The sequence below is a fragment of the Eubalaena glacialis genome, chromosome 10, assembly GCF_028564815.1.
Source record: "Eubalaena glacialis isolate mEubGla1 chromosome 10, mEubGla1.1.hap2.+ XY, whole genome shotgun sequence".
Classification (NCBI taxonomy): Eukaryota; Metazoa; Chordata; class Mammalia; order Artiodactyla; family Balaenidae; genus Eubalaena; species Eubalaena glacialis.
Genome location: NC_083725.1, coordinates 120,315,049 through 120,342,903, shown reverse-complemented (window position 1 = coordinate 120,342,903; position 27,855 = coordinate 120,315,049). Strand labels below are relative to the sequence as shown.

Sequence of the window (27,855 nt, the reverse complement as noted above, 5' to 3'; positions counted from 1 at the left end):
AAGGAGGTTCCTTAAAAAACTAAAAATAGAATTACCATACGACCCAGCAATCCCACTACCGGGCATATACCCTGAGAAAACCATAATTCAAGAAGAGTCATGTACCACAATGTTCACTGCAGCTCTATTTACAATAGTCAGGACACGGAAGCAATGTAAGTGTCCATCGACAGATGAATGGATAAAGAAGATGTGGCACATATATACAATGGAATATTACTCAGCCACAAAAAGAAACAAAATTGAGTTATTTGTAGTGAGGTGGATGGACCTAGAGTCTGTCATACAGAGTGAAGTAAGTCAGAAAGAGAAAAACAAATACTGTATACTAACACATATATATGGAATCTAAAAAAAAAATGGTTCTGAAGAACCTAGGGGCAGGACAGGAATAAAGACACACACGTAGAGAATGGACTTGAGGACACTGGGAGGGGGAAGGGTAAGCTGGGACAAAGTAAGACAGTGGCATGGACATATATACACTACCAAATGTAAAACAGCTAGCTAGTGGGAAGCAGCCACATAGCACAGGGAGATCAGCTTGGTGCTTTGTGACCACCTAGAGGGGTGGGATAGGGAGGGTGGGAGGGAGAGGCAAGAGGGAGGAGATATGGGGATATATGTATATGTATAGCTGATTCACTTTGTTATACAGCAGAAACTAACACACCATTGTAAAGCAATTATACTCCAATGAAGATGTTAAGAAAAAAAAAAAAAGAGTAACATTCAATGATTCACTGGGTACATCTGGATGTTTTGCCTAAAGAAGTATCTGAAATATACTAATTAAGTTTACTAACAGAGTTCCCTACCTTGTCAAAGAGAGGCTGGTATAATGCTGCATACTTTCTTTCCAAGTCATGAACTTCTTCATAGAACTTGGCTTCTATATGAGCACATTTCACCTGAAGTTGTTTCAGTGCGTTGATTCTTCTTTTTACTGCTTTGGGTAAACTAAAAGAAAGGTAATAAAAAATGAAACATCCATATGCCTGCAAAATAAGGCGGCATGCTTATTTTTTACTAAAATAAATTAAGGTTAACATAGAATTAACACCCTTACCATGAAAAAGAGCTCCTAAAAATCATTAAGGACAAACACCACCTCCCCACCCCCCCACCAAAAGCAGGGTGGTGGCGGAGGAGGAAGCTGCAAGATAATTCACAAAAAATACAAATAACCAAACACGGAAGAAAGGTCCAATCTCAAAATATCCAAAAGAATGTAAATTTAAAAGAACTGCTGTCTTCTCCTTACCAAACTGGCAACTAAAAACAAATTCCCAGGGGGGAATTCCCTGGCGGTCCAGTGCTCAGGACTCTGCGCTGTCACTGCCGAGGGCCTGGTTCAATCCCTAGTCGGGGAACTAAGATCCCGCAAGCCTCGAAGTGTAGCCAAAAAAATTTTTTTAAATAAAAGAGAGAAGAAAATTTTTTAAATTCCCAGGTTTGATGAGGCTGAGGGCAGAGGCCCTCTAATTGACACATCTTTCTTAAGGGTAAACAAGAACCTTGAAAATATTCTTTGCATCTACTTCTAAGACTTTATCCTAAGGAAATAACCAAATGTTTATGTGCTGCCGTGACCACTGATATATTATTTGTAAAAGTGGAAGACTGGGAACAATGCCAAGATGAGCAGGATTGAAACAGGGCCTGTCCACAACCATGTCCTCAAGGAATACTCAGCACCACAGGACGAGCTCCTGCTGACACAGCGAGGGAAAAACCAGAGACGACAGAGACAAGGCGTGCATTCTATTCGAGAGTCAGACAACTACCAGCTCCTTAGCCCTTTGATACTTTTTACCTTCTAAGAAACATTTTAGTTTGTATGCCTTACTTTTATAAATCAGAAGGGAAAAAACACTTTAAACCCATTAAAATCATTTGTTTAACCTGAAGCCCTTAGTCACAATCTGGAACAAAGAGCGGACTCCTGCGGACTTGCCTGGTGGTGCAGTGGTTAGTTAGGACTCTGCTCTCCCAAGGCAGGGGGCCCAGGTTCCATCCCTGGTCAGGAACTAGAGCCCACACGCCGCAACTAAGGAGCCCGCCTGCCGCAACTGAGACCCAGCGCAACCAAATAAATAAATTTAAAAAAAAAAAAAAAAGAGCAGACTCCTGGGCCCCACAAAGAACCACACTATCCCCCTTGGTGGGCCTGCGTCCTGCCCTCTGAGTCCTCCTCCACGTGGGCTGACTCCTCAAGGGCAGGGCTGGCATTAGTCTAATGGTATACAGTACCAGGCAGCTCCCAAGCACAGCACTGTTTAGAAAATACAGCCATCAAGGGGGACTGGTTCCAGAACCCTATGGATATCAAAATCCATGGATGCTCAAGTCCCTTATATAAAATGGTATAGTGTTTGCACACTAAGCACATCCTCCCATATACTATAAATCATCACTAGATTGCTTACCATACCTAATACAATGTAAATGTTATGTAAATAGTTGCTGGCGTGTGGCAAATTCAAGTTTTGCTTTCTGGAACTTTCTGGAAAAAATTTCCCCCAATATTTTTGATCCGCAGTTGGTTGAATCTGCAGATGCACAACCCAGGGAAACCGTGGCTACAGAGGGTCAACTGTAGTGGAAAAGTCTTGAATCACAAAGTACCCTGTCCTGGTATAATCATACCCACGGCAAACTCAGTTTGGACAAAGGTCCTTCACCACAGACTGCCAACTACAGAAACCGTTCTAGGACTACTGCTAGTGAGAGAACAAGGAAAAAGCAGAGTAAGAATTTAATAACACTGAATACATTAACATCTGTACTTCTTTTCTACATTAATTACACAACCTAACGTTATGTCCGAACTTTCAAATCTTCCTAATGGAGTAAAAATACAAGGACCTCTAAGCCAACTGAACCCAGATATCCTCCCCAGCCAGCCTCCAAACAGTAAGAGTAACTACACACCGTTCTTCTCCCCACAACAGGCACGTCACGTACAGCATGGAACGTGGAACTAACTCTATCGCACAAAACCTTGCTCCCTGACATTTCCTCTCAGCGAATGCCAGCCCATTCACCCAGCTTCTGAAGCCGGAAACTAGAAACCACCACTCACACTCAGCTCTCCTACCTGCACCCAGCATCACCACACCCCACTGATCTAGTCTGCAAACACTTCACAGAACCTTCCCCACTGGGTCACCGCCCCAAAGAACCCTCTCTACGGGCAGAGCAGACGCCAAGCGTGCCCGCTCTGTGACAACATCCCCAGCCCCTCGCGGGACAGCCAGCATGTGTGCGGGGTGACGCTCTGAGAGCCAGCCGTGCACTGGCTGTAGGAGGGGAGCCCCGAGCAGCTCAGCCCTCGGCAGGAAGACAGCCAGGCCCCGAGAGGAGCGGTCCAAGGGCTCGAAGGGTGGGCATCCTTATGGTGTTCTCTGTGAATACAACCAAGACACAGACCTCGTCCAAATGAGCCACGTCTCGGTGTTGCAGGCTCACGTAGGTGAGCCGGGCAGGACTGGGTCTCTCAGCGAACCGGGAGCCGCCATGAAGAGGAAGCGCTGCCCGCATCTGCCTGTGCCTCCGCCTGCTCGCGGGACCTGTGAAGGCCGCTCGCCCTACAGGCTGGCACCGTACACTCGCCCAGAACTTGACACACCGCACTACCCTGGCCACAGGCCTGTAGCCTCTACCAGGCTCTGACCCCAGCACTCACCTTCGGGACCCCAGAGCCTGGCTCTCAGCAGGCAAGGTCTACTGAATGAAAAACATACTTATTCCTGGTCTAAGGAACCAAGAGAGGTTTTTTCTTTGTTTCTTAAAGTTGCGTCGTCTCACTCACGGCATACTTACGTCTCGATGTAGCTTGAAGGAGTGTGGGAGACACTGTCAAGTCGCTCCTGTAAAGCTGCCAAAACTTGAGGATTCTGCATCACCTGGTCTGCGAGTTTTTCTATTAAGAGTTAAAAAAAACAAGGCCAACAAATTTAAAATACACCCACCCCACAACAGCCAAGAGTTGAAAATCACAAACACATATCTACTACCTTTGCATATCTACGTTAATTTGTAAATATAGCAAGTAGCTTCTCAAAAACATCTGTTTCAAAAATATTTATTTTTGAAGGCATTTGATACTCTCTGTTAATCACCTGAGTGGATGGTTATGAATGCACCGAGGGTACCTGGAGAGCTCTGCTTCTCACCGTAGCGGTAGAAGCCCCAGTCTCCCCACCGAGGACACCGTCACTTGCTAAGTTCAGGCAGTCTACCTCCCTCCCGGAAGCCGAGGACGGGGACAAGGTGCCCGTGGCTCAGTAAATCAGCGCGCACTTCTGCCCCAGCTCAGGAAAGCGCGACTCCCACCAGCTCCCTGGGGGCACCAGACCTTGCAGGCGCTCTTTGCCTCCACCTTCACCCACCTTGCCCTCCTGCCCAAACCCGCCTCCTCCCAGGAGCCCCTGCCCCTCTGCCCTGCAACCTCGACAGCTCACACACACTGTACCGACTCCCGAAGAACAAACATGATGCTGAGAGGGAGGTCAGCTGTGCCGCAGACTGGCTCACACCTGGCTCGTGGCACAGGCTCTGTGTTGAAAAGGTTCCCTCTCAGCGACACAGTACGGAAACCCAAACTTAGGGCCCTCACCCGACTCAAAAGGCAGCACAGACCTAGAGTTCTCCCCCGCCTTTTGTAAGACAGTGATGAGGGCAAGCTGAATACAACAAGTAGGCACTCAATTTTACCTTTTAACTACAATCTCAATCACTAACATGAAGCACTGTGTATGTGTATAAAACATATGTAACTGTGTATATACAAAACTGTACGTAAATACTAAAAATATACACAAATACACATCTCTAGCTCTGGCCACTGAAAGGTCTAGAAATAATGGCAGATGGCATTTATATTTTGGTTTTTAAATCTCTGTCCCAACTAAAAGATACAGGGCTCCTTGGGTAAATGTAGATTCCAGGTCTGGGGAAAGGAAAGTTCAAGGGAAAATGGAACATCGCCTATGCCACAAAGCTAGAGAGAACTCAAAATGGATGGGAACGTAGCAAAAGGACACAGAAACCAGCTTAAAGGGACCCCACTGGCCAAATGGGACAATTTGCACACCAAAAAGAATAATGATGGATAATGAGGGAAGATGGCGGAGTAGAAGGACGTGCTCTCACTCCCTCTTGCGAGAACACCACAATCACAACTAACTGCTGAACAGTGATCGACAGGAAGACACTGGAACTCACCAAAAAGATACCTCACATCCAAAGACAAAGGAGAAGCCACAATGAGATGGTAGGAGGGGCGCAATCACAATAAAATCAAATCCCATAACTGCTGGGTGGGTGACTCACAAACTGGAGAACACTTATACCACAGAAGTCCACCCACTGGAGTGAAGGTTCTGAGTGCCACGTCAGGCTTCCGAACCTGGGGGTCTGGCAAAGGGAGGAGGAATTCCTAGAGAATCAGACTTTGAAAGCTAGCGTGATTTGACTGCAGAACTTCGATAGGACTGGGGGAAACAGAGACTCCACCCTTGGAGGGCACACACAAAGTAGTGTGTGCATCGGGACCCAGGGGAAGGAGCAGTGACCCCATAGGAGACTGAACCAGACCTACCTGATAGTGTTGGAGGGTCTCCTGCAGAGGCGGGGGATGGCTGTGGCTCACTTTGAGGACAAGGACACTGGCAGCAGAAGTTCTGGGAAGTACTCCTTGGCGTGAGCCCTCCCAGAGTCTGCCATTAGCCCACCAAAGAGCCCGGGTAGACTGGAGTGTTGGGTCGCCTCAGGCCAAACAACCAACAGGGAGGGAACCAAGCCCCACCCATCAGCAGACAAGCGGATTAAAGTTTTACTGAGCTCTGCCCACCTGAGCAACACCCAGCTCTACCCACCACCAGTCCCTCCCATCAGGAAACTGGCAAAAGCCTCTTAGATAGCCTCATCCACCAGAGGGCAGACAGCAGAAGCAAGAAGAACTACAATCCTGCAGCCTGTGGAACAAAAACCACATTCACAGAAAGATAGACAAGATGAAAAGGCAGAGGGCTATGTACCAGATGAAGGAGCAAGATAAAACCCCAGAAAAACAACTAAATGAAGTGGAGATAGACAACCTTCCAGAAAAAGAATTCAGAATAATGATAATGAAGATGATCCAGGACCCCGGAAAAAGAATGGAGACAAAGATCGAGAAGATGCAAGAAATGTTTAACAAAGATCTAGAAGAATTAAAAAACAAACAAACAGAGATGAACAACACCATAACTGAAAGGAAGAATACACTAGAAGGAATCAATAGCAGAATAACTGAGGCAGAAGAACGGATAAGTGACCAGGAAGACAGAATGGTGGAATTCACTGCTGTGGAACAGAATAAAGAAAAAAGAATGAAAAGACATGAAGACAGCCTAAGAGACCTCTGGGACAACATTAAATGCAACAACATTCTCATTATAGGGGTCCCAGAAGGAGAAGAGAGAGAGAAAGGACCCGAGAAAATATTTGAAGAGATTATAGTCGAAAACTTCCCGAACATGGGAAAGGAAATAGCCACCGAAGTCCAGGAAGCACAGAGGGTCCCATACAGGATAAACCCAAGGAGAAACATGCCGAGACACACAGTAATCAAATTGGCAAAAATTAAAGACAAAGAAAAATGATTGAAAGCAGCAAGGGAAAAGTGACAAATAACATACAAGGAAACTCCCATAAGATTAACAGCTGATTTCTCAGCAGAAACTCTACAAGTCAGAAGGGAGTGGCATGATATATTTAAAGTGATGAAAGGGAAGAACCTACAACCAAGATTACTCTACCTGGCAAGGATCTCATTCAGATTTGATGGAGAAATCAAAAGCTTTACAGACAAGCAAAAGCTAAGAGAATTCAGCACCACCAAACCAGCTCTACAACAAATGCTAAAGGAACGTCTCTAAGTGGGAAACACAAGAGAAGAAAAGGACCTACAAAAACAAACCCAAAACAAGTAAGAAAATGGTAATAAGAACATACATATCGATAATTACCTTAAACGTGAATGGATTAAATGCTCCAACCAAAAGACACAGGCTCGCTGAATGGATACAAAAACAAGACCCATATATATGCTGTCTACAAGAGACCCACTTCAGACCTAGGGACACATACAGACTGAAAGTGAGGGGATGGAAAAAGATATTCCATGCAAATGGAAATCAAAAGAAAGCTGGAGTAGCAATACTCATATCAGATAAAATAGACTTTAAAATAAAGAATGTTACAAGAGACAAGGAAGGACACTACATAATGATCAAGGGATCAATCCAAGAAGAAGATATAACAATTATAAATATATATGCACCTAACACAGGAGCACCTCAATACATAAGGCAACTGCTAACAGCTATAAAAGAGGAAATCGACAGTAACACAATAATAGTGGGGGACTTTAACACCTCACTTACACTAATGGACAGATCATCCAAACAGAAAATCAGTAAGTAAACACAAGCTTTAAATGACACAATAGACCAAATAGATTTAATTGATATTTATAGGACATTCCATCCAAAAACAGCAGATTACACTTTCTTCTCAAGTGCGCATGGAACATTCTCCAGGATAGATCACATCTTGGGTCACAAATCAAACCTCAGTAAATTTAAGAAAACTGAAATCGTTTCAAGCATCTTTTCTGACCACAACGCTATGAGATTAGAAATCAATTCCAGGGAAAAAAATGTAAAAAACACAAACACATGGAGGCTAAACAATACATCACTAAATAACCAAGAGATCACGGAAGAAATCAAAGAGGAAATAAAAAAATACCTAGAGACAAATGACAAAACACGACAATCCAAAACGTATGGGATGCAGCAAAAGCAGTTCTAAGAGAGTTTATAGCTATACAAGCCTACCTCAAGAAACAAGAAAAATCTCAAATAAACAATCTAACCTCACACCTAAAGGAACTAGAGAAAGAAGAACAAACAAAACCCAAAGTTAGCAGAAGGAAAGAAATCATAAAGATCAGAGCAGAAACAAATGAAATAGAAATAAAGAAAACAATAGCAAAGATCAATAAAACTAAAAGCTGGTTCTTTGAGAAGATAAACAAAATTGATAAACCATTAGCCAGACTCATCAAGAAAAAGAGGGAGAGGACTCAAATCAATAAAATGAGAAATGAAAAAGGAGAGGTTACAACAGACACCGCAGAAATACAAAGCATCCTAAGAGACTACTACAAGCAACCCTATGCCAATAAAATGGACAACCTGGAAGAAATGGACAAATTCTTAGAGAGGTATAACCTTCCAAGACTGACCCAGGAAGAAATAGAAAATATGAACAGACCAATCACAAGTAACGAAACTGAAACTGTAATTAAAAATCTTCCAACAAAGAAAAGTTCAGGACCAGATGGCTTCACAGGTGAATTCTATCAAACATTTAGAGAAGAGCTAACACCCATCCTTCTCAAACTCTTCCAAAAAATTGCAGAGGAAGGAACACTCCCAAACTCATTCTATGAAGCCACCATCACCCTGATACCAAAACCAGACAAAGATACTACAAAAAAAGAAAATTACAAACCAACATCACTGATGAATATAGATGCAAAAATCCTCAACAAAATACTAGCAAACAGAATCCAACAACACATTAAAAGGATCATACACCATGGTCAAGTGGGATTTATCCCAGGGATGCAAGGATTCTTCAATATACGCAGATCAATCAATGTGATACACCATATTAACAAATTGAAGAATAAAAACCATATGATCATCTCAATAGATGCAGAAAAAGCTTTTGACAAAATTCAACACCATTTATGATAAAAACTCTCCAGAAAGTGGGCATAGAGGGAACCTACCTCAACATAATAAAGGCCATATATGACAAACCCACAGCAAACATCATTCTCAATGGTGAAAAACTGAAAGCATTTCCTCTAAGATCAGGAACAAGACAAGGATGTCCACTCTCACCACTATTATTCAACATAGTTTTGGAAGTCCTAGCCACGGCAATCAGAGAAGAAAAAGAAATAAAAGGAATACAAATCAGAAAAGAAGAAGTAAAACTGTCACTGTTTGCAGATGACATGATACTATACATAGAGAATCCTAAAGATGCCACCAGAAAACTACTAGAGCTAATCAATGAATTTGGTAAAGTTGCAGGATACAAAACTAACGCACAGAAATCTCTTGCATTCCTATACACTAGTGATGAAAAATCTGAAAGAGAAATTAAGTAAACACTCCCATTTACCACTGCAACAAAAAGAATAAAATACCTAGGAATAAACCTACCTAGGGAGACAAAAGACCTGTAGGCAGAAAACTATAAGACACTGATGAAAGAAATTAAAGATGATACCAACAAATGGAGAGATATACCATGTTCTTGGATTGGAAGAATCAATATTGTGAAAATGACTATACTACCCAAAGCAATCTACAGATTCAGTGTAATCCCTATCAAATTACCAGTGGCATTTTTTACAGAACTAGAACAAAAAATCTTAAAATTTGTATGGAGACACAAAAGACCCCGAATAGCCAAAGCAGTTTTCAGGGAAAAAAACGGAGCTGGAGGAATCAGACTCCCTGACTTCAGACTATACTACAAAGCTACAGTAATCAAGACAATATGGTACTGGCACAAAAACAGAACTATAGATCAATGGAACAAGATAGAAAGCCCAGAGATAAACCCATGCACCTATGCTCAACTAATCTATGACAAAGGAGGCAAGGATATACAATGGAGAAAAGACAGTCTCTTCAATAAGTGGTGCTGGGAAAACTGGACAGCTACACGTAAGAGAATAAAATTAGAATACTCCCTAACACCATACACACAAATAAACTCAAAATGGATTAGAGACCTAAATGTAAGACTGGACACTATAAAACTCTTAGAGGAAAACATAGGAAGAACACTCTGACATAAATAACAGCAAGATCTTTTTTGATCCACCTCCTAGAGTAATGGAAATAAAAACAAAAATTAACAAATGGGACCTAATGAAACTTAAAAACTTTTGCCCAGCAAAGGAAACCATACACAAGACGAAAAGACAACCCTCAGAAGGGGAGAAAATATTTGCAAACCAATCAATGGACAAAGGATTAACCTCCAAAATATATAAACAGGTCATGCAGCTCAATATTAAAAAAACAAACAACCCAATCCAAAAATGGGCAGAAGACCTAAATAGACATTTCTCCGAAGAAGACATACAGATGGCCAAGAAGCACATGAAAAGCTGCTCAACATCACTGATTATTAGAGAAATGCAAATCAAAACTACAATGAGGTATCACCTCACACCAGTTAGAATGGGCATCATCAGAAAATCTACAAACAACAAATGCTGGAGAGGGTGTGGAGAAAAGGGAACCCTCTTGCACTGTTGGTGGGAATGTAAATTGATACAGCCACTATGGAGAACAGTATGGAGGTTCCTTAAAAAACTAAAAACAGAATTACCGTATGACCCAGCAATCCCACTACTGGGCATATACCCCAGAGAAAACCATAATTCAAAAAGACACATGCACCCCAATGTTCATTGCAGCACCATTTACAATAGCCAGGACATGGAAGCAACCTAAGTGTCCATCAACAGACGAACGGATAAAGAAGATGTGGTACATGTATACAATGGAGTATTACTCAGCCATAAAAAGGAATGAAATTGGGTCATTTGTAGAGATGTGGATGGATCTAGAGACTGTCATACAGAGTGAAGTCAGAAAGAGAAAAACAAATATCGTATATGAACAAATATATGTGGAACCTAGAAAAATGGTACAGATGAACCGGTTTGCAGGGCAGAAATTGAGACACAGATGTAGAGAACAAACGTATGGACACCAAGGGGGGAAACTGGCGGGGGGGGTGGTGGTGGTGGTGTGATGAATTGGGAGACTGGGATTGACATGTATACACTGATGTGTATAAAATGGATGACTAATATGAACCTGCTGTATAAAAAATTAATTTATTAAAAAAAAAGAATAATGATGGCAAATGATTAAACACTGAATAAAAAGCTAATCCATGAGTCTATAGTAACATTAAAATGGGGTAGCGGGGGAGTAGGGAAGTATTTCTTTAATAGATGTAATATGTTAGTCAGATTGATAGAATTAGAAAAACACCCTTTGGTGACCACCAATGTCATCACGGATTCAGCAAGGATCATCAGTGGTGCCCGAATCCCTACGTAAGAGTCTTAGGGAGAACAGGATTCCCGCAGGGTGGCAGACAGCTTCCTTACTACAAGGACCCTAAGGGCAGAGCCCGGCAGACACTGTCTTCACCACGTCATCACTCTCGGGAGGCCCGTCACGGGCCTAACTGCATTCCCACTCCATCAGGTCGCCTACGTGCTCGTCCTGCCAAGACATTTACCCTGAATCTAGTGAGGAGAAAACCACCGGACCCATCCAGAGTGTGGGCATTCTACAAGACAGCTGGAGCACACAGCCTGCGGATGTGTCCCTGCGAGGAAGGGTAAAAAAGGTGGGGGGATAACTCTAGAATAAAGGGGACAGAACTAAACGCGATACATGATCCTTGGCCAGCCCTGGATTTGAGTGTGGGGTACGGCGGTAAAAGAATTGCTGAGAAAACCAGGAAAATATGAACATGACTGTACATTAGCTAATAGTACTGGACCAACATTAAATTTCTTGGTTGTGGTAATGGCATTGTGGTTATGAGACTTCCTAGTTTTTAGGAAATTTATACTAAATTGTTTTAGGAAGAAAAAGCCAGAATATCCACAACTTGCTTTCAAACAGTTCAGAGGGAAAAACGAGTATAGATAAATACTTGAAAATGGAGGAAAGGGCCTTCCCTGGAGGCGCAATGGTTGAGAACCTGCCTGCCAATGCAGGGGACACGGGTTCGAGCTCTGGTCCAGGAAGATCCTATATGCCGTGGAACAACTAAGCCCGCGCACCACAACTACTGAGCCTGCGCTCTAGAGCCCGTGCTCCGCAACAAGAGAAGCCACCGCAATGAGAAGCCCGCGCACCGCAACGAAGAGTAGCCCCCGCTCGCCGCAACTAGAGAAAGCCCGCGCGCAGCAACGAAGACCCAACACAGCCAAAAATAAATAAATTAATTAATTTTTTTTTAAAAAAAGAAAATGGAGGCAAAGTAATATATCTATGAATTTATGATCATATCAAAACGATATGATATCTGGGACGTGCTTCAGAATAATCACGGGAAGAGAAGTAAAGGCACAGGTGAAAAAAGCCTGAGCGCCTGGTAATCAGCGCTAACGGCGAGAGACGGCAGGTAGAGGTGCACTGTGCTATTCACTTGACTTCCGAGGTCTGAGTAGGAGCCTCCCTGCTCTGCATGCAAACTCTCCAACGGTTCACTTTCCCATGTGCAGTGAACTGACCTGTATTACTTGCATTTTTAGCAGCTTCCAAGGAATCTGAAGGAACCCCATCTGAAAAACTAAAACAATATATTTAAAAAGTATTACTCTAAAAAAAGTTTCAAAGATAAATAGCACAAGGGCGTTTTTCTTATTTAACATGTTAAGAGGTGTCTCCACAGTAACTTCAGATTTGAGCAGAAGACAACTACAGACACACACGTGTTACCTATGAAATACTTTCCTCACCGTTATTAAAAAAAGCCGCCTTGCCAAGCTGTTAGGACACAGTGCCCACAGTGGCTCTGTGGGACAGCCACACAAAGTCTCTAAAAACACAAAGGTTTTTAGTATCAATATATGACACACTTTTCACATCTAAAGCAAGTTCTTCATGGGCTCAAAAACACAGAGAGAAAAAAAGAGCCATCAGCTGGAGCACCTAATGATGTTTACAGAAATAAGGCTTGCCTCTTGCTCACCAACTAAAATTTAAACTCCAATAAACAAAGTCCATTTTGGCTTACCTGTTATCTGCCATCTGAATGTTTTTATCTCCTACAAATTAGAAAAGAATTAACATTACTAAATATTCACAAACAAAAAAATTTTCAAATGTACTCTTTTCACAGTGATTTTCAGTGGGGGATGAGGACCTCGTAAGGAGGGGCAGGAGGGACTGTTCTGGGGTGATGGAAATATCAAGACCTTGAATGCGGTACTGGTTACTTGGATATATACACTTGTCAAAACTCATCAAATTAAAAACTTATACGCCTTTCAGTGCAAGCACATTTACTCATAAAAAATTTCTCTTGTTGGCACTAAAATGACCAGACTTCAGAATAAAGACAATTCATCAATTTTAACTTGTCTTATGTCTATAGTAAGTTTTAGAAACAGGAACATTTATTTATGCTAGGCCAATTATTTTAGAGCAATTCAAAGAATTTACTGGTGCTCACACTGTCTTTCAAACCCTAACTCACAGAACGATTTAAAAATTTTGTTTATCCTGTATGTTCTACTACTTCTACACTGAAGATGCAGTACTTGTGTAAAAACATCATGTAATACACTCAATTATGATCCCACTTTTACAAGGGACATATAAAAAAAGATTATCTCCAGATTAGGTGACTTTCTACCTATAAATATTAAAGGTGGGTTCTAAGACATTTATGACTTAAACAGAACTTGATATTAGTACAATTTCAAAGCCCTATCTAAATGCAGAGCTAAAAACAGTCAGGTTTGGTGATCACGTTTCCTTAGTCCTAGATGTGGTAAATCCACGTCCGATCCCCCTCTGAAGGGTGGTTTCAGGCTGACAACTGGTCGGTGACTCATTCTCAGGTATCTGAGCAAAGCCCAAGCCCCTTAATCAGTGCTTCAGGGTCAAAGAAAAGAACAATAACCCTTCACAGTTAGGAAATATAGCTCCAATTGGAATTTATGAACTACAATTGTTTTAAGTGCATCTTTCTTAGGTAATTCTGTTTCAAAATAAAACATTGTAATTACTTTAAAAATTCGAAATACTACATAAAGGTTACATTATCTTTTTCAAAAGCTAAATGATTTAAGGAAACAAATGAAAATCAGGAGAGGAAAAACCCTCCAACGGTCCCCATCACCTTCTGCTGAGCCCAAAGTCACTCCACACAGAAACCCGAATTCCTACACCTCCCAGCTTAGCTCCTCCGCAAGCTGCTGCACGCATACAGCCGCACCCGGGCTATTCCCAAGCTTTTTTTTAATAAATAAATTTATTTATTCATTTATTTTTGGCCACGTTGGTTCTTCGTTGCTGCGCGTGGGTTTTCTCTAGCTGCAGTGAGCAAGGACCACTCTTGGTTGCGGTGCGCGGCCTTCTCATTGCGGTTGCTTCTCATCTTGCAGAGCACAGGCTCTAGGCACGCAGGCTTCAGTACTTGTGGCACGCGGGCTCAGTAGTTGTGGCTCGCGGGCTCTAGAGTGCAGGCTCAGTAGTTGTGGAGCACAGGCTTAGTTGCTCCGCGGCATGTGGGATCTTCCTGGACCAGGGCTTGAACCCATGTCCCTTGCATTGGCAGGCGGATTCTTAACCACTGCACCACCAGGGAAGTCCGATTCCCAAGCTTATATTCTGCTTTTTCATATATGACAAATGCAAAACATGAGACAGGCAGGTCTTCAAAATAACATCTGATGACAACATTTTAAGAGCTAATACACTTACCTTTTACCAGTTGTTAAATACTGAAGTTCCCCCCCATGATATACTTCTGATAACACCTACATGAACACATCTTAGTTTACATGGCTTCCAATCCCAAGTAATTCTTTATATGGCAATAGTAGGATTGTGATTGTAGGATTTCTGGGTCAAAGAATAGGAATGGATACCGACACCTACTGCCAAACTGGTTACACACTGAAAGCAACTACAATTTGGCCACATAATTAAAGTCTCCATATTGTCTAATAATCATGTCCACCAGCACCTTCTGTGTAGACCACACACACCCACTGCTCTCTCCTGCAGCAGCTGTCACTGCCAGCTTAACGGACAGAGTCCCGTTCTCCCCACCCAATCAAGCCACACACCTAATTCCAACACCTCCTGTACCAGCACGGTCCCCATGTGACAGGCAATTACCCACATTTTATACCCACAGCAACTTTAGCACGGAGGGTGCATCCCTCCTGCTCAGTGCACAGAAGAGGACACTGATGATGGGAAGGGTGAGGTGACTAACCCAAGGTTACCTGGCTAGTAAGGTGTGGACTGGGGTTTCTTTCAACCTAAAAGAAAGGAGGTAAACTAAGGCAAACTCCAGTTACCAGAAAAAGAGTTTACTTGGGAACAGAAGAGAAGCTGCAATTCGGGACACACATACTGAAGCAAGCTACAGGTGAGTTCACTGAAGGCTTGGGGTGGGTTGCTTCTTTGGGCAAAGAGTGCAAAAGGAGAAAATCCAATTAGGGACCATGCAGCAAGTGGTTCCAAGATGCGGAGAGATTCCTGGCAGATGCTCACTGGTTGAAGGATAAATTTCGATCTCTCGTAAATCAAGCATTTATGGGAAATCAGTCCCACCATCTTTGTTTTCTGAGGGTACGTGTTTTCTGAGGGTGCATGCGCAAGAGATTCTCCATTTCACATCCTTCTGTTCCATTTCAGATTAAAATCCTTTCACATTCCCCCCTTTTGATTAAACTCTTTCACAAAAAGCACTGCTCGTCAGTCTTACTGTGTGGGTATCTCACTTAGTCAGAGGCACCATTAGCTGCACGTGGACTATGGGTCCCTCGGAGCTGAGGAGGACCATCCTCAGAGGTCTCATCCCACGGAAGAGGAAAACAGCAAGCAGATACTTGGCCTCATTTGAACAAAACAATTGAGAAATGCGGAACCTCAGTTATGTTCCTCTGACGTGGTCAGTTCAGTTTCCATGGTCAGCTGAGCTTCAGGATAAGCCTTTATTTTGTAGTTACATACAGGAAAAAGAACTTTATTTTTTTGTACATACATCTATTTGCCTGCTGATACAAAACAGCAGAAATTTAACCATGTGGATTATACCCATGGCCAGAAGTCCAATTATAGCTACTGACTAGAATAAACTTCTCAACCTGTTTCCCCAGCTGCCTATATTTAATAGGTCAAAAATGGTCCAGGTCCCAGGGGTATGGCCTATTTCAGTTAATAGTTTGATATTATCTTTCATTATTTTTATTATTTTTTAAAATTAATTTATTTTTGGCTGCGTTGGGTCTTCGTTGCTGCACGCGGGCTTTCTCTAGCTGTGACGAGCAGGATCTACTCTTTGCTGCAGAGCACGGGCTCCAGGCGCGTGGGCTTCAGTAGCCGTGGCACGTGGGCTTAGTTGCTCCGTGGCATGTGGGATCTTCCCGGACCAGGGCTCGAAACCGTGTCCCCTGCATTGGCAGGCAGATTCTTAACCACTGAGCCACCAGGGAAGCCCTCGTTCACTGCTTCCAGTTCTTGTGTTACTTTTCCCGATTTGTTAACATAAAAACAGCATTCTTGGGACTTCCCTGGTTAAGAACCAGGGAAGTCCCAAGACTTCTGAGCCTGCGCTCTAGAGCCACAACTACTAAGGCTGCGCTCTAGAGCCCGCAAGCCACAACTACTGAGCCCGTGTGCCACAACTACCGAAGCCCACGCACCTAGAGCCCGTGCTCCGCAACAAGAGAAGCCACTACTATGAGAAGCCCGTGCACCGCAACGAAGAGTAGCCCCTGCTCGCCGCAACTAGAGAAATACTGCGTGCAGCAATGAAGACCCAACACAGCCAAAAATAAATAAATAAATAAAATTTTAAAAACCAAAAAAACCCAAAAAAACCCCAGCATTCTTCCTCAAGCAGGGCACAGGTTTCCCCATGCTATGCAGTGTGGAGGTTTAGGGCTCTGCAGTTTTGTAAGACTACTTCTGCTAGGCTGTCTATTTGGGTTTGTTGATATTCAAAAGTTCTGACACAAGCATTTAAAGGTAGTAGCCATGAATTTGAAGAGATTCTTAACTGCCTTTTCAAGTTCTGCTACTCCAACCCAAGGGAAAAAGTCCAAAGGGCAAATCCCTTTCTATCTACTATGAGCGTATCTGTAGGCATCCACCCAAAATTGTATCCATCCCAGCTACGATGTGCTCTCTCAAGATGGTAGGAGAAAGAACCCAGATTGGGCCCAAGGGCGATGGAAGGCAGGGTTTTCCCAACTTCAGCATCAGGAGTGAGGACAATGGCTCCAAGCGTACTTCCCATTTAGGGCAAGTGTGGAGTATGCATTTCTTCCACACAGGAAGAAATAACCAGTGTTTTCTAAAGACAGGGTATATTCTTTTCCTGGAATAAAAGAAATCTCATGATCAAAATCAGTCATTTATACACAACGCATGATAAGTGGTTCTGTTTAGTACAGTGAGGTTAGAGGAATATCTTAAATTTCAATATATTTGGAGTAACAGGTGAGTTTGATTACTGTGGGTGAGGTTGTGATGGAGGCTGGGGATTTTCCAGGGACAAGCTAGGGTGAATTAGTTCCTACCACTCAACAGATTTCTGATCAGTTCCCCATGAGGCACCACTGAAGGAAGCACATCAGCTTTCCATTCCCTGTATCATTAAAATTTTCATTACCCCACCAAAGAGATACATGCTGGAGGAGACGTCAGTCTCCTAGATTCCAGTGGGGAATGAACCCATGACCATCTGAGTCACATACAAGTGTTACACAAGTGCTGGAGGTAGCCTAGAGATTCACCAGTCCCATTAATGCTTCTGGAACACTGGAAAGCTTTTGGGTAAGAGTCCAGACTTGTGAGGGGGATTCCTTTAGGGGTGGGGCACCCAATGGAATGCTGTAATGTCAGATGCCAATTTATGTATAGCCGCAAAGATGCCAAAGGAAAACCCTGTATCTCTGCCAGACAGGTTTCACCACCCTTCTAAGGATAATGGCCAGGCCTCCAGTTCAGGTTCATCATCACCAGCAATCAGTAAGGTTGGTGGAATGAGAGTTCTTGTAAGGTGGGAGCAAAGGGGTGCATTACAGCCAAACTAGAGGGCAGCAAGGAGGCCAAAGAAAGGACAATTACAACTTTAGCAGCATGACTTGGCCGAGTGATACAGAATGGGCTGAAACAGGAGGTTTCACGGGCCTGGGCCGGATATCTCTGATCTCTGGAAAGCTGTCTGCTTCAGTCCTTAGAAATTCTTAGCTTTCAGTCTTGAGTTGGGCTGCAGGTCCACTCAGGTTTGGGGTCCTTTTTAAGATGGGACACATGAATCCAGGAGTCTAACTCTGGGAGCTTCGTGGCACAGGGATTAGTCAGTAACACCTCGTAGAGGTCCTTCCAATGGGGGAGGAGGGAGTCTTTATGCATAGGTCTCTTCCAGTAGTTGAAGTCTCCAGGCTGTAAACTGACATCTTCATCTCCGGGGAGCACACTGTAGAAAGACTGCTCTACTACAGCACGATTATTCTCCATGGATTTTAGACCCCTGCAAATGTGAAGTATGTGCCCTTTTATTAGTTGGGTCAAAGAAAGCAGAGGCTAAATGCTTTGGCCATCCGTGACTATTTCAAAGGGTGAGCATTTATGAATCCCAAATGTAGATCTAAGATTCAGAAGAACCAGAGCACTACTTTTGGCCAGTGTATTTGGAGGGTTTCAACTAACTTAGCCAAGCAGCTCTTTACAATTACATTTGCATGAACCAGTCCTGAAGACTGATGATGACAAGCCTGATGGAAACCGTCCAGTGAAGTAGGTCCCCTGGAGTTCCAGGGGCAGGAGAGGTCCTCAAGTGGGAATGATCTTTTCTACAAGGACTTTAGCTATGGAAGAGGGAGTCACCACTCTACATGGAAACGCTTGAGTCCGACATGAAAACCGTCACTAGAGCATATTTATACCCATGAGTGGGGGCAACTGTATGAAATCCACCTGCCAGAGCGTTAGCAGTCTGGTGAGTTAAAATGTCCTGAGGCAGTGCAAACAGGCTTCCTTGGGATCAGCTTCTGACAAGTACAACAAGCAAGACAAGCGCTTTTTGTGGTCTTGCTGATGTTTCTCTACTAACATTGATTTATAAAGGTCACCATTTTCTCAGTGGATCAATGGTTTAATTCATGTACAGTGGTCAATAAGGGAAGTTTTAGATTTTCTGGCAGAACCAGCTTATTACTAGGTTCAAACCAGAGCCCCTTTTCTTCATGGGTCCAACAGCCAGCCTTTCAGATTTCCAGTTGTGCTTTTCTCTTTCAGAGGCCAGCTGTTATCCTCCCCTGGCTACTTCCCTTAGGTCTCTGCAGGGGGAAGAGCCTTTTGGACCATGACGAAGGTTTGGTCTATGGGTATCATAAAGGAAGTGTTTTTTTGCAGAGGTATCAGTGAGGTGGTTTCCTCTGGCTTCCAGTGAATCAGACTTGCAATGCCCAGGCCCTTTAATGATAGCTAGAGCTGCCGGCAGCAGTATGGTGTCCAACAGACTTTGGGCATAAGGGCCATTCTTAATTTTATCTCCACTGGGAGTAAGGAAACCCTGTTGTTTCCATAACATTCCAAAGTACTGCACCACTCTACAAAGGCATACTATCAGTAAAGAGGTGTGCTGTCTTGCCTTTGACTAAAATGCATGTTTGAGTGAGGGTATACAAGCAGACCTCCAAGGTACTACAGGTTTGGTTCCAGACTACTGCAGTAAAGCGAGTATTGCAGTAAAGCAAGTCACATGAACTTTCTGGTTTCCCAGTGCATATAAATGTTTACATTATACGGTAGTTTGTTGAGTGTGCGATAGCATTATATCTTAAAATACAATGTACATACCTTAATTTAAAAATACTTTATTGCTAAAAAATGGTAACCATCATCTGAGTCTTCAGCAAGTTGTAGTAACATCAAAGATCACTAATCACAGATCACTATAACAAATACAATAATACTGTGAGAATTACCAAAACGTCACAGACACATGAAGTGAGCAAATGCTGTTGGAAAAATGGCGCTGACCGACGCTGACACAGGGTTGTCACAAACCTTCAATTTACAAAAAACACAATATCTGCGAAGCACAACAAAATAAGGTATGCCTGTTTATTCAGCTTGTTGAGCTGAAGCAGCCAAAGTTAGGGCTGCAGCCTCAATAATCTCACATACCCAGCACAAAATTTACCATTTTCGCGCTTCCCTGGTGGCGCAGTGGTTAAGAATCTGCCTGCCAATGCAGGGGACACAGGTTCGAGCCCTGGTCTGGGAAGATCCCACATGCCACAGAGCAACTAAGCCCGTGAGCCACAACTACTGAGCCTGCGCGTCTGGAGCCTGTGCTCCGCAACGGGAGAGGCCGCGACAGTGAGAGGCCCGCGCACCGCGATGAAGAGTGGCCCCCGCTTGCCACAGCTGGAGAAAGCCCTCGCACAGAAACGAAGACCCAACACAGCCAAATAAATAAATAAACAAATAAATAAATAAATAAAATTTACCATTTTCATTTTTCAGGTGAGAGCCATTAGTAAACCACATAAGATCAGGATTCATCAAGGAGGTTTCTTGTAAGTAGTCGTGAGGTGTCATCATGACACCATCAAAGTCAGAGTCACGGGGAATTTTAACAGTGGAGGAGGGAAGACAGGTTGCAGGGTTGAGACTGTTACACTGAATGGGAGTGATGCGGGAACAGCGAGTAAGAAGATTTCAAAGGGGGTAAAATGGCTTGCTGAAAGGAGTTGAGTGTGGTGTGAACTCAAGAGAGCCTCAACGGTGTGAGGTGCAAAGATGGTAGCCTTTACTAAGAGGGCAGCAGCAGGCATAGCTCTAAGCCATGCCATATGCTCAGGCCAGGGATCTAACTGTTGGCTGTAGTAACTCAGGGGTCAGTGATAGCCCCATGTTTTGGGGTAAATATCCCGAGGGCATTCCCTTCCTTCTCATATAAAATAAGGAAAAGGGTAGCTGATAATTTGGGTATTCAAGGGTCGGTGGATTTATTAAACTTTCCTTCAAAGGCTAAACGATCTTGGATATCCCAAACAATGAAATCAGGTTTGCTGTTCTTTAGAAAGGCATATAGGGCAACTTCCCTGGTGGTCCAGTGGTTAAGACTCCAGGCTCCCACTGCAGGGGGCCCGGGTTCAATCCCTGGTCGGGGAACTAAGATCCCACGTGCCGTGTGGCACAGCCAACAACAAAAGGGGGCATATCGGTGGCAGAATCATTAAAGAGAAGTTTGGAATCCAGTTGCAACAATAACCAGGTAGCCCAAGAAAACCCCGTAACTGACATTTGGTTTGGGGGTTTGGAGAGTTTAAAATGCCTTGAAGCCTATCGGGATCTAGGTGTAGTCTCTGTTCTGAGATTAAATTTCCTAGATATCAAACATGAGTTTGGACAAATTGCAATCTTTCCTTCAAGACCTTATATCCCTTAATGGCTAAGATTTTTAACAGGTGAACAATGTCTTTGTGGAAATTTTGGGAGGGCGAGCAAAGAAGCAAATCATCTACATATTACAGTAAGGTGGTGCCTCCAGAGAATTCTACGTCATTTAAGTCAGCCTTTAAAATCTGTCAGAAGAGGAACCTCAGTAAAGCCCTGACGCATGACTGTCCAGGTATATTGTTGTCCTTCCCAGGTAAAGACAAAAAGATACTGACTATTTATCAACAGGAAATACTAAAAAAACATACTGCCTAAGTCAACCACAGTGAAAAAGTTGCTTCCAGTAGAGATGAACACCGACAGCACGTGGGGATTACAGGTGACAGGGTGGCAAGGAATTACAATGTTGTTTATTGCCAAAGGTCCTGCACAAATCTCCCTCCTTGGCTGTTGGGTTTTTTACAGGTAAGACAGGGCTATTACAAGAACTAGTGCAAGGGACAAAGAGTCTTTGGGCCTTACAGTCTTCTATGATAGAACTTGTGGCCTGGAAGACTTCTTTATTTATAGGGCATTGTACGTCTTAATAGGAGAGGCACTATGAATTCTGCCTATGTCTGTTGAGGATTCTGCCCAAAGAGTGGGGGGGGAGGGGTACCTGGTTAATAGTGGGGTAAGTCCAAAGCTTGGCCTTCTTAGCTTTGCAATGTAATAAAGGCAAAAAGGGGTTTAATCTTCCTAAGTGTTGATTTGAACTGAAGGAATACTTCTCCCTTTTGAGGGAAAAAGTGGTGGCATGCGATTTCTCCAGGAAATCTCATCCTAATACATGTATGGGAGCCAAACTGCTGAGGAGAAATGGGTGTTTGTTTTGCAAAGGCCCCAGACAAAAAGGTATGGGCTGGGAAACAGGGACACGTTGCAGTGTGAGGTCCCCACTATTGGAACGTATGCAATACTGTGAGAAAGGAACTGTTTCGCTGTAGTTATTAGGCTGGCTGCTGACAGAGCAGCCCTATGCCAATTAATACTGTAAGGAACTTGTCTCTGATCTGGAAAAGAGTCTTCCCCAAGCTATTTAATGGACGGACAAGGAACAGTCCCAGTGTGTCCTCTGAGTCACATCCTTGGGGTGGGTTTGTCTGTTGGTTCTTGGAGGGTTGCAAGTGTTTGGATTTCAATTTATAGCAAGCCTTCTTCCAACGGCCAGATTTGCTTTGAGTCTCCATCTGCGGGAGTTGTCTTTCTTTTGGTGTCATCTTCTGGGGTACAAGCCAATTGAGTGGCTGAAGTGACAAGATCAGGGTAGACACTGTCTCCCATTCTATACAGGTTCTTTAGACTAACAAGGTAAGTCCTTGGTTAGATCATTTACAAATGTGGAATTAAAAGCCACCTGGGTGGATTGAGCATCTGTGGGAAGGCTGAAATTTTCCTTGAGAACAATCTGGAGCCTGCTCTAACAGCTATGGACACACACAGCAGGCTTTTGGGGGCATGCCTGAACCTTATTCCAGGCCATGGACTTGGGGAAGGCTCTAGGGATGGCTTCACGCAGGCTTTTGGCTGTACTGCCAGCCTGATCACATAAAAGGGCTGGTGGTTGGTTTTGTTTAAGCCTAAGAGATTGGACTTCCCTGGTGGCGCGGTGGTTGGGAATCCGCCTGCCAATGCAGGGGACACAGGTTCGAGCCCTGGTCCGGGAAGATCCCACGTGCCGTGGAGCAACTAAGCCCGTGCACCACAGCCTGCGAGCCACGACTACTGAAGCCCGCATGCCACAACTACTGAAGGCTGCGCACCTAGAGGCGTGCTCTGCAACAAGAGAAGCCACCGCAAGGGAGACCCAACACAGCCAAAAATAAATTTAAAAAAGAAAGAATCTGCCTGCCAATGCAGGGGACTCGGGTTCGATCCCTGGTCTGGGAAGATCCCACATGCCACGGAGCAACTAAGCCCGTGCGCCACAACTACTGAGCCTGCAATCCACAACTACTGAGCCTGTATGCTGCAACTACTGAAGCCCGCACTCTGTAACAAGAGAAGCCACCACAATGAAAAGCGCGCACACCGCAACAGAGAGTAGCCCCCGCTCACAGCAACGAAAACCCAACACACCCAAAAATTAATTAATTAAAAATAAATAAATAAATCAAAATTTAAATTGGGGGGTCGAGGGGAAAGCCTAAGAGATGGTTCAGGGTTTTCTCAACTGGTTGTTTTAGTCCAGTGCTGGGCTTGACTTATTTTAGACAAGCATGTGGACTGTTTGATAGAGATTGGAGGGACCAAGCTGGTAAATCAGGGTTACAATACTGAATTCCTCACCAAATCTATGAGGATCCAAGTTACCCTGGGAAAGTCCTTATAGCCCTAAGCCTTTTTTTTTTTTTTTTTAAAGATATCCTTGATGTGGACCATTTTTAAAGTCTTCACTGAATTTGCTACAACACTGCTCCTATCTTATGCTTTTTGGTTTTTTGGCCACGAGGCATGTAGGATCTTAGCTCCCGGACCAGGGGTAGAACTCGTGCCCCCTCTGCATGAAGGTGAAGTCTTAACCACTGGACCACCAGGGAAGTCCCTAGCCCTAAGCTTGACCTTTGCCCATGGGGTACAGGAAGTTTGCTATGGTTTAGCAGGATCCTCAGAAGGTCTAATTTCGAAAGGGAAGTTTTAATGGGCTTGGCAGGTGAGGCTTCAGTGACAGGAAAGAAAGGAAGTTCAGAGAGAGGGGAGGGATAAGGAGGCAGCAAAGAGAGAGATACAAAGGAGATGGAGCAGTAAGGGTAGGAGGGACCTCAGCTCACACCAAGAAAGAAGCCAATGACATTTAAAAAATCCACCTTCAGCTGCTTATTTGCTTCAATTTGGAAATGGTATTTGGTAAGGAGGCAATTTTATAATCCTGAACCCATTTAGAAGCCTCCAGATAACAATTAAAATAACTACCCTATGTGGATGGTTTAATCTGGTAACCATGGTCTTCTAACTTGGTTCGGAGAAAAACAAGTTTGGGGACATCAAAAGGTTCCTTGTAATGGCCGCTGGAGTTCTAAGTTATCCTTAGTAAGACTGGTCCATTTAGTCAAAAATGTCTGTGAGGAAAGATCACAATAAAACACATCAGATGGGACTTCCCTGGTGGCGCAGTGGTTAAGAGTTCACCTGCCAACGCAGGGGGCACGGGATCGATCCCTGGTCTGGGAAGATCCCACATGCCATGGAGCAACTAAGCCCGTGTGCCACAACTACTGAGCCTGCACTCTAGAGCCCGCAAGCCTCAACTACTGAGCCCACGTGCCACAACTACTGAAGCCCGCGCACCCTAGAGCCCGTGCTCTGTAACAAGAGTAGCCCCCGCTCACCGCAACTAGAGAAAGCCCACGCACAGCAACGAAGACCCAATGCAGCCCAAAATTAATTAATTAATTAAATAAAAAACACCTCAGAGGGACTCCCCTGGTGGCGCAGTGTTTAAAACTCCGCACTCCCAATGCAGGGGGCCCAGGTTCGATCCCTGGTCAGGGAACTAGATCCCACATGCATGCCACTACTAAGAGTTCGCATGCCACAACTAAGGAGCCCGCCTGCCACAACTAAGACCCAGTGCAACCAAATAAATAAATAAATAAATATTTAAAACAGACAAACAAAAACACATCAGAGTTCCCAAAGGGAGCCACCTTTAGAACATTTAGATGATTGGTATCCCATTGTTGGATTCAGAACAAAAGAGTACTCGCCAGAAGGACAATCTGTCCCTATCCAGATCCCAAATAAAGCCAGAGAGCTCAACCAAAACGAGGGAGCTTGAGATCCAAGAGGAGACTTGCCTAACCAAGCTACGGCAACTTGCGAAAGTGAAGAGCTCAAGTGTGGGTACCTTGCTCAACTCTGGGGGTTGCCGCTCCTTGGTGGTATCGCCTTTGGATCCCACTTCTGACACCATGTAATGGCAACCTAAAAGAAAGGAGGTAAACCGAGGCAAGCTCAAGTTACCAGAAATCGAGTTTATTTGGGAATAGCAAAAGAACTGCAATTTGGGACACGTTAAACTGCAGTGAGCGACAGGTGAGCCTGAAGGTTTAGGGCAGGTTGCTTTTACAGGCAAAGAGTGCAAAAGGGGAAAATCCAGTTAGGAGCCACGCAGCAAGTTCACTGACTTGAAGATGGAGAGAGATTCTTGGCAGACACTCACTGGTTAGAGGATAAGTCTCAATCTTCTGTAAAGCAGGCAATTTTGGGAAATCAGTCTCACAGTCTTCAACTTTCATTTTCCTGAGGGTGCATGCATGAGAGCTACCCGTTCATATCCTTTGGTTCCATTTTAAATTAAAATCCTTTCACATTTCAGATCCAGACCCTCTTGACCTTTCCCTACCACCACCAACCACTTCACTTCCTGCCGCCAATTCCACCTGCTCAATTCAAAATTACTGTTGCTGTTGCTGGAATAGATGACAATCAACAGCTCAGTCAGGGTCAGGATCCTGCAGTTCAGCAGCATTCCCAAGAAACCCACTGTCTAGAAGTAGAGTGTGAAAGCACTCCTTCTATCCTGTTCACTATGTAGTAGTCTCAGGGACCAAAACAGCATCTGACATAATAAATACCTGGTGAACAAATAAACACTCTATTGCAGAATAGAGGCCAAAGAAGTTCACTTTCCCACAGAATGACACCACTCCAATTTAAAAGATCCCATCAATACAATGATCCTATTTTCGGTGACATGATGACAAAGCAATTAAGTTAAACCCAACAAAACATTCTCCCCGGCCCCCAAAAGGAGCTAAATCAAGGAAAGAAAAACAAAAATAACGAGTTTAAACAATAGAAAAGAAAATACTTTGAGATCAAAACAACAACACAAACCCAGAACTCAACGTTTAAAACAAAGCACACACACTATCAACAATATGGTTTTGATTCGGGTTTGAATCCCATCTCTATCATTTCCTAGCTGTGTAACCTCGGTTTCAACACCCACAAACTAGAAAGGACCTACCTGACAGGCTGCTGTGAAGATGGAATTAAACACAGCAAGTGTCCAGTACACGATCTACTCCAGGTCTCTCTCCACTTTTATAACCACAATATGCTTACAAATCATCCTATCTATTGCTTGATACGAAACCAACAAATCGAGTTAGTTTAAACATTGCTACCCTTATCTAAGAGAAAATAATGTAGAGTGGTGACATATCACAAACAAACTGGAGTTCAGTTACTCAAGTTTCACACCACAATTTATTTGCTTTTGTTTAACAATCACTATCTAACAAAACTTTCTTAAAATAGAAAATTATAAGGAATTACCAAATTTGCAGATTTGAGAAATATAACCATCCATTTGTTTTAAATGTTGGCATACTGAGTTTAATATTAACTTTATGAAACCACAGTCCCAAGCCTCATCAAAAGGGTCTCTTACTTCTAAAAGGCAATCAAGTTGAAATATGAAAGGAATACCAGGCAAAAGAACATTCTAAAATTTCTAAAGAATACAGCTGTTCAGTTTCCCTTCCAGGGTCAAAAACTTTGAGCCTATAATTCTAAATCTGGATTGACATGCAAATTTCCATGATTACACAAATGAAAGTTTTGCTTTTATTTATATAAGCTGCCTCACAATCCGATTTATGGATTAATTTATTTTTACCCCAAACAAAAAAAATTTTCCTAAGGGAAAAAAAATTTATTTTTGTAGCAAGTTATCCAATATAACTTTAAATTCTTAATTTTTAACTGAAAACATTTAGCCTACAGTTAGAGAGTAATCCTATAATTTCAAATTGGGTCACTCTCAAGAGACAAAGAAGGTGTAAATTGGGGAACATGGTCGCCCTTCACATAACCAAAAATTTTAATACATTTATTACCTGTCTTAAGTCAGAGGTCCTCAATATCTTCCCATGAGATAACTGAATGATTAAAATTAACTTAACAGAAACACGTTGGTTACATTTAAGATTTTAGAATTTCAATATAGGCTATAATTCTTATTAAATTAGGGTGGCAGTTAAATGAACCCCACAGCATAATCACTTGGTTCACATGAAAGTCGGAGGGCTGGCGATCCCACCGCGGAGTCTGATCAGTCCCAGGGCACAGGTCCCAATCCTCCAGGAGTACCAGCCCATACTTTGGCTTAGGACACATCAGAAGGGACAAACAAGCCATTCATCTGCTCTAAGAAGGAATCAGGATATCCCCACAGGACATCCCAATGTCTCTACCCACAAAACCTGGCTACTATACAAAGCCCTAATCAGAAGATTCTTTATCCAGTCTGTCACCGCATTCCTTAGTATTGGGAGTTAATTGCGTTGGATTCAATATGCCAGCAGGTAAGTGAAAAACATATCTGAAATAAACAACCAGATAACATGTAAATAGCTGAAATAATGGAAAATGTCCTTGTAAATCAACAAACCCTTCAATATACTTGTAATCTCTCAGCAGTTAAAAAAAAAAAAAAGCATCCAGATTCTTTTTTTTTTTTTTTTTAATTTTTATTTATTTATTTATTTATTTATTTATGGCTGTGTTGGGTCTTCGTTTCTGTGCG

At 43.2% G+C, this 27,855-nt stretch overlaps 1 protein-coding gene across 7 annotated transcripts in view; it reads right to left on the bottom strand.

Moving 5' to 3' along the window:
• Positions 1–27,855, bottom strand: part of NAP1L4 (nucleosome assembly protein 1 like 4) — a 71,116-nt gene that overhangs the window by 38,060 nt on the left and 5,201 nt on the right. For 5 of the 7 annotated variants that reach the window (XM_061202260.1, XM_061202261.1, XM_061202256.1 and 2 more), the window contains exons 2-5: positions 12,916–12,946; positions 12,410–12,468; positions 3,826–3,925; positions 819–960 (exon numbers count right to left, since the gene is read on the bottom strand). In XM_061202260.1, coding sequence (XP_061058243.1) covers positions 819–960; positions 3,826–3,925; positions 12,410–12,468; positions 12,916–12,929 — 315 coding nt within the window. In that variant the 5' untranslated portion in view covers positions 12,930–12,946. Of the gene's footprint in view, positions 1–818; positions 961–3,825; positions 3,926–12,409; positions 12,469–12,915; positions 12,947–25,167; positions 25,245–27,855 lie in introns of all 7 variants that reach the window. The other 2 variants (XM_061202258.1, XM_061202263.1) reach the window with 1 other exon arrangement.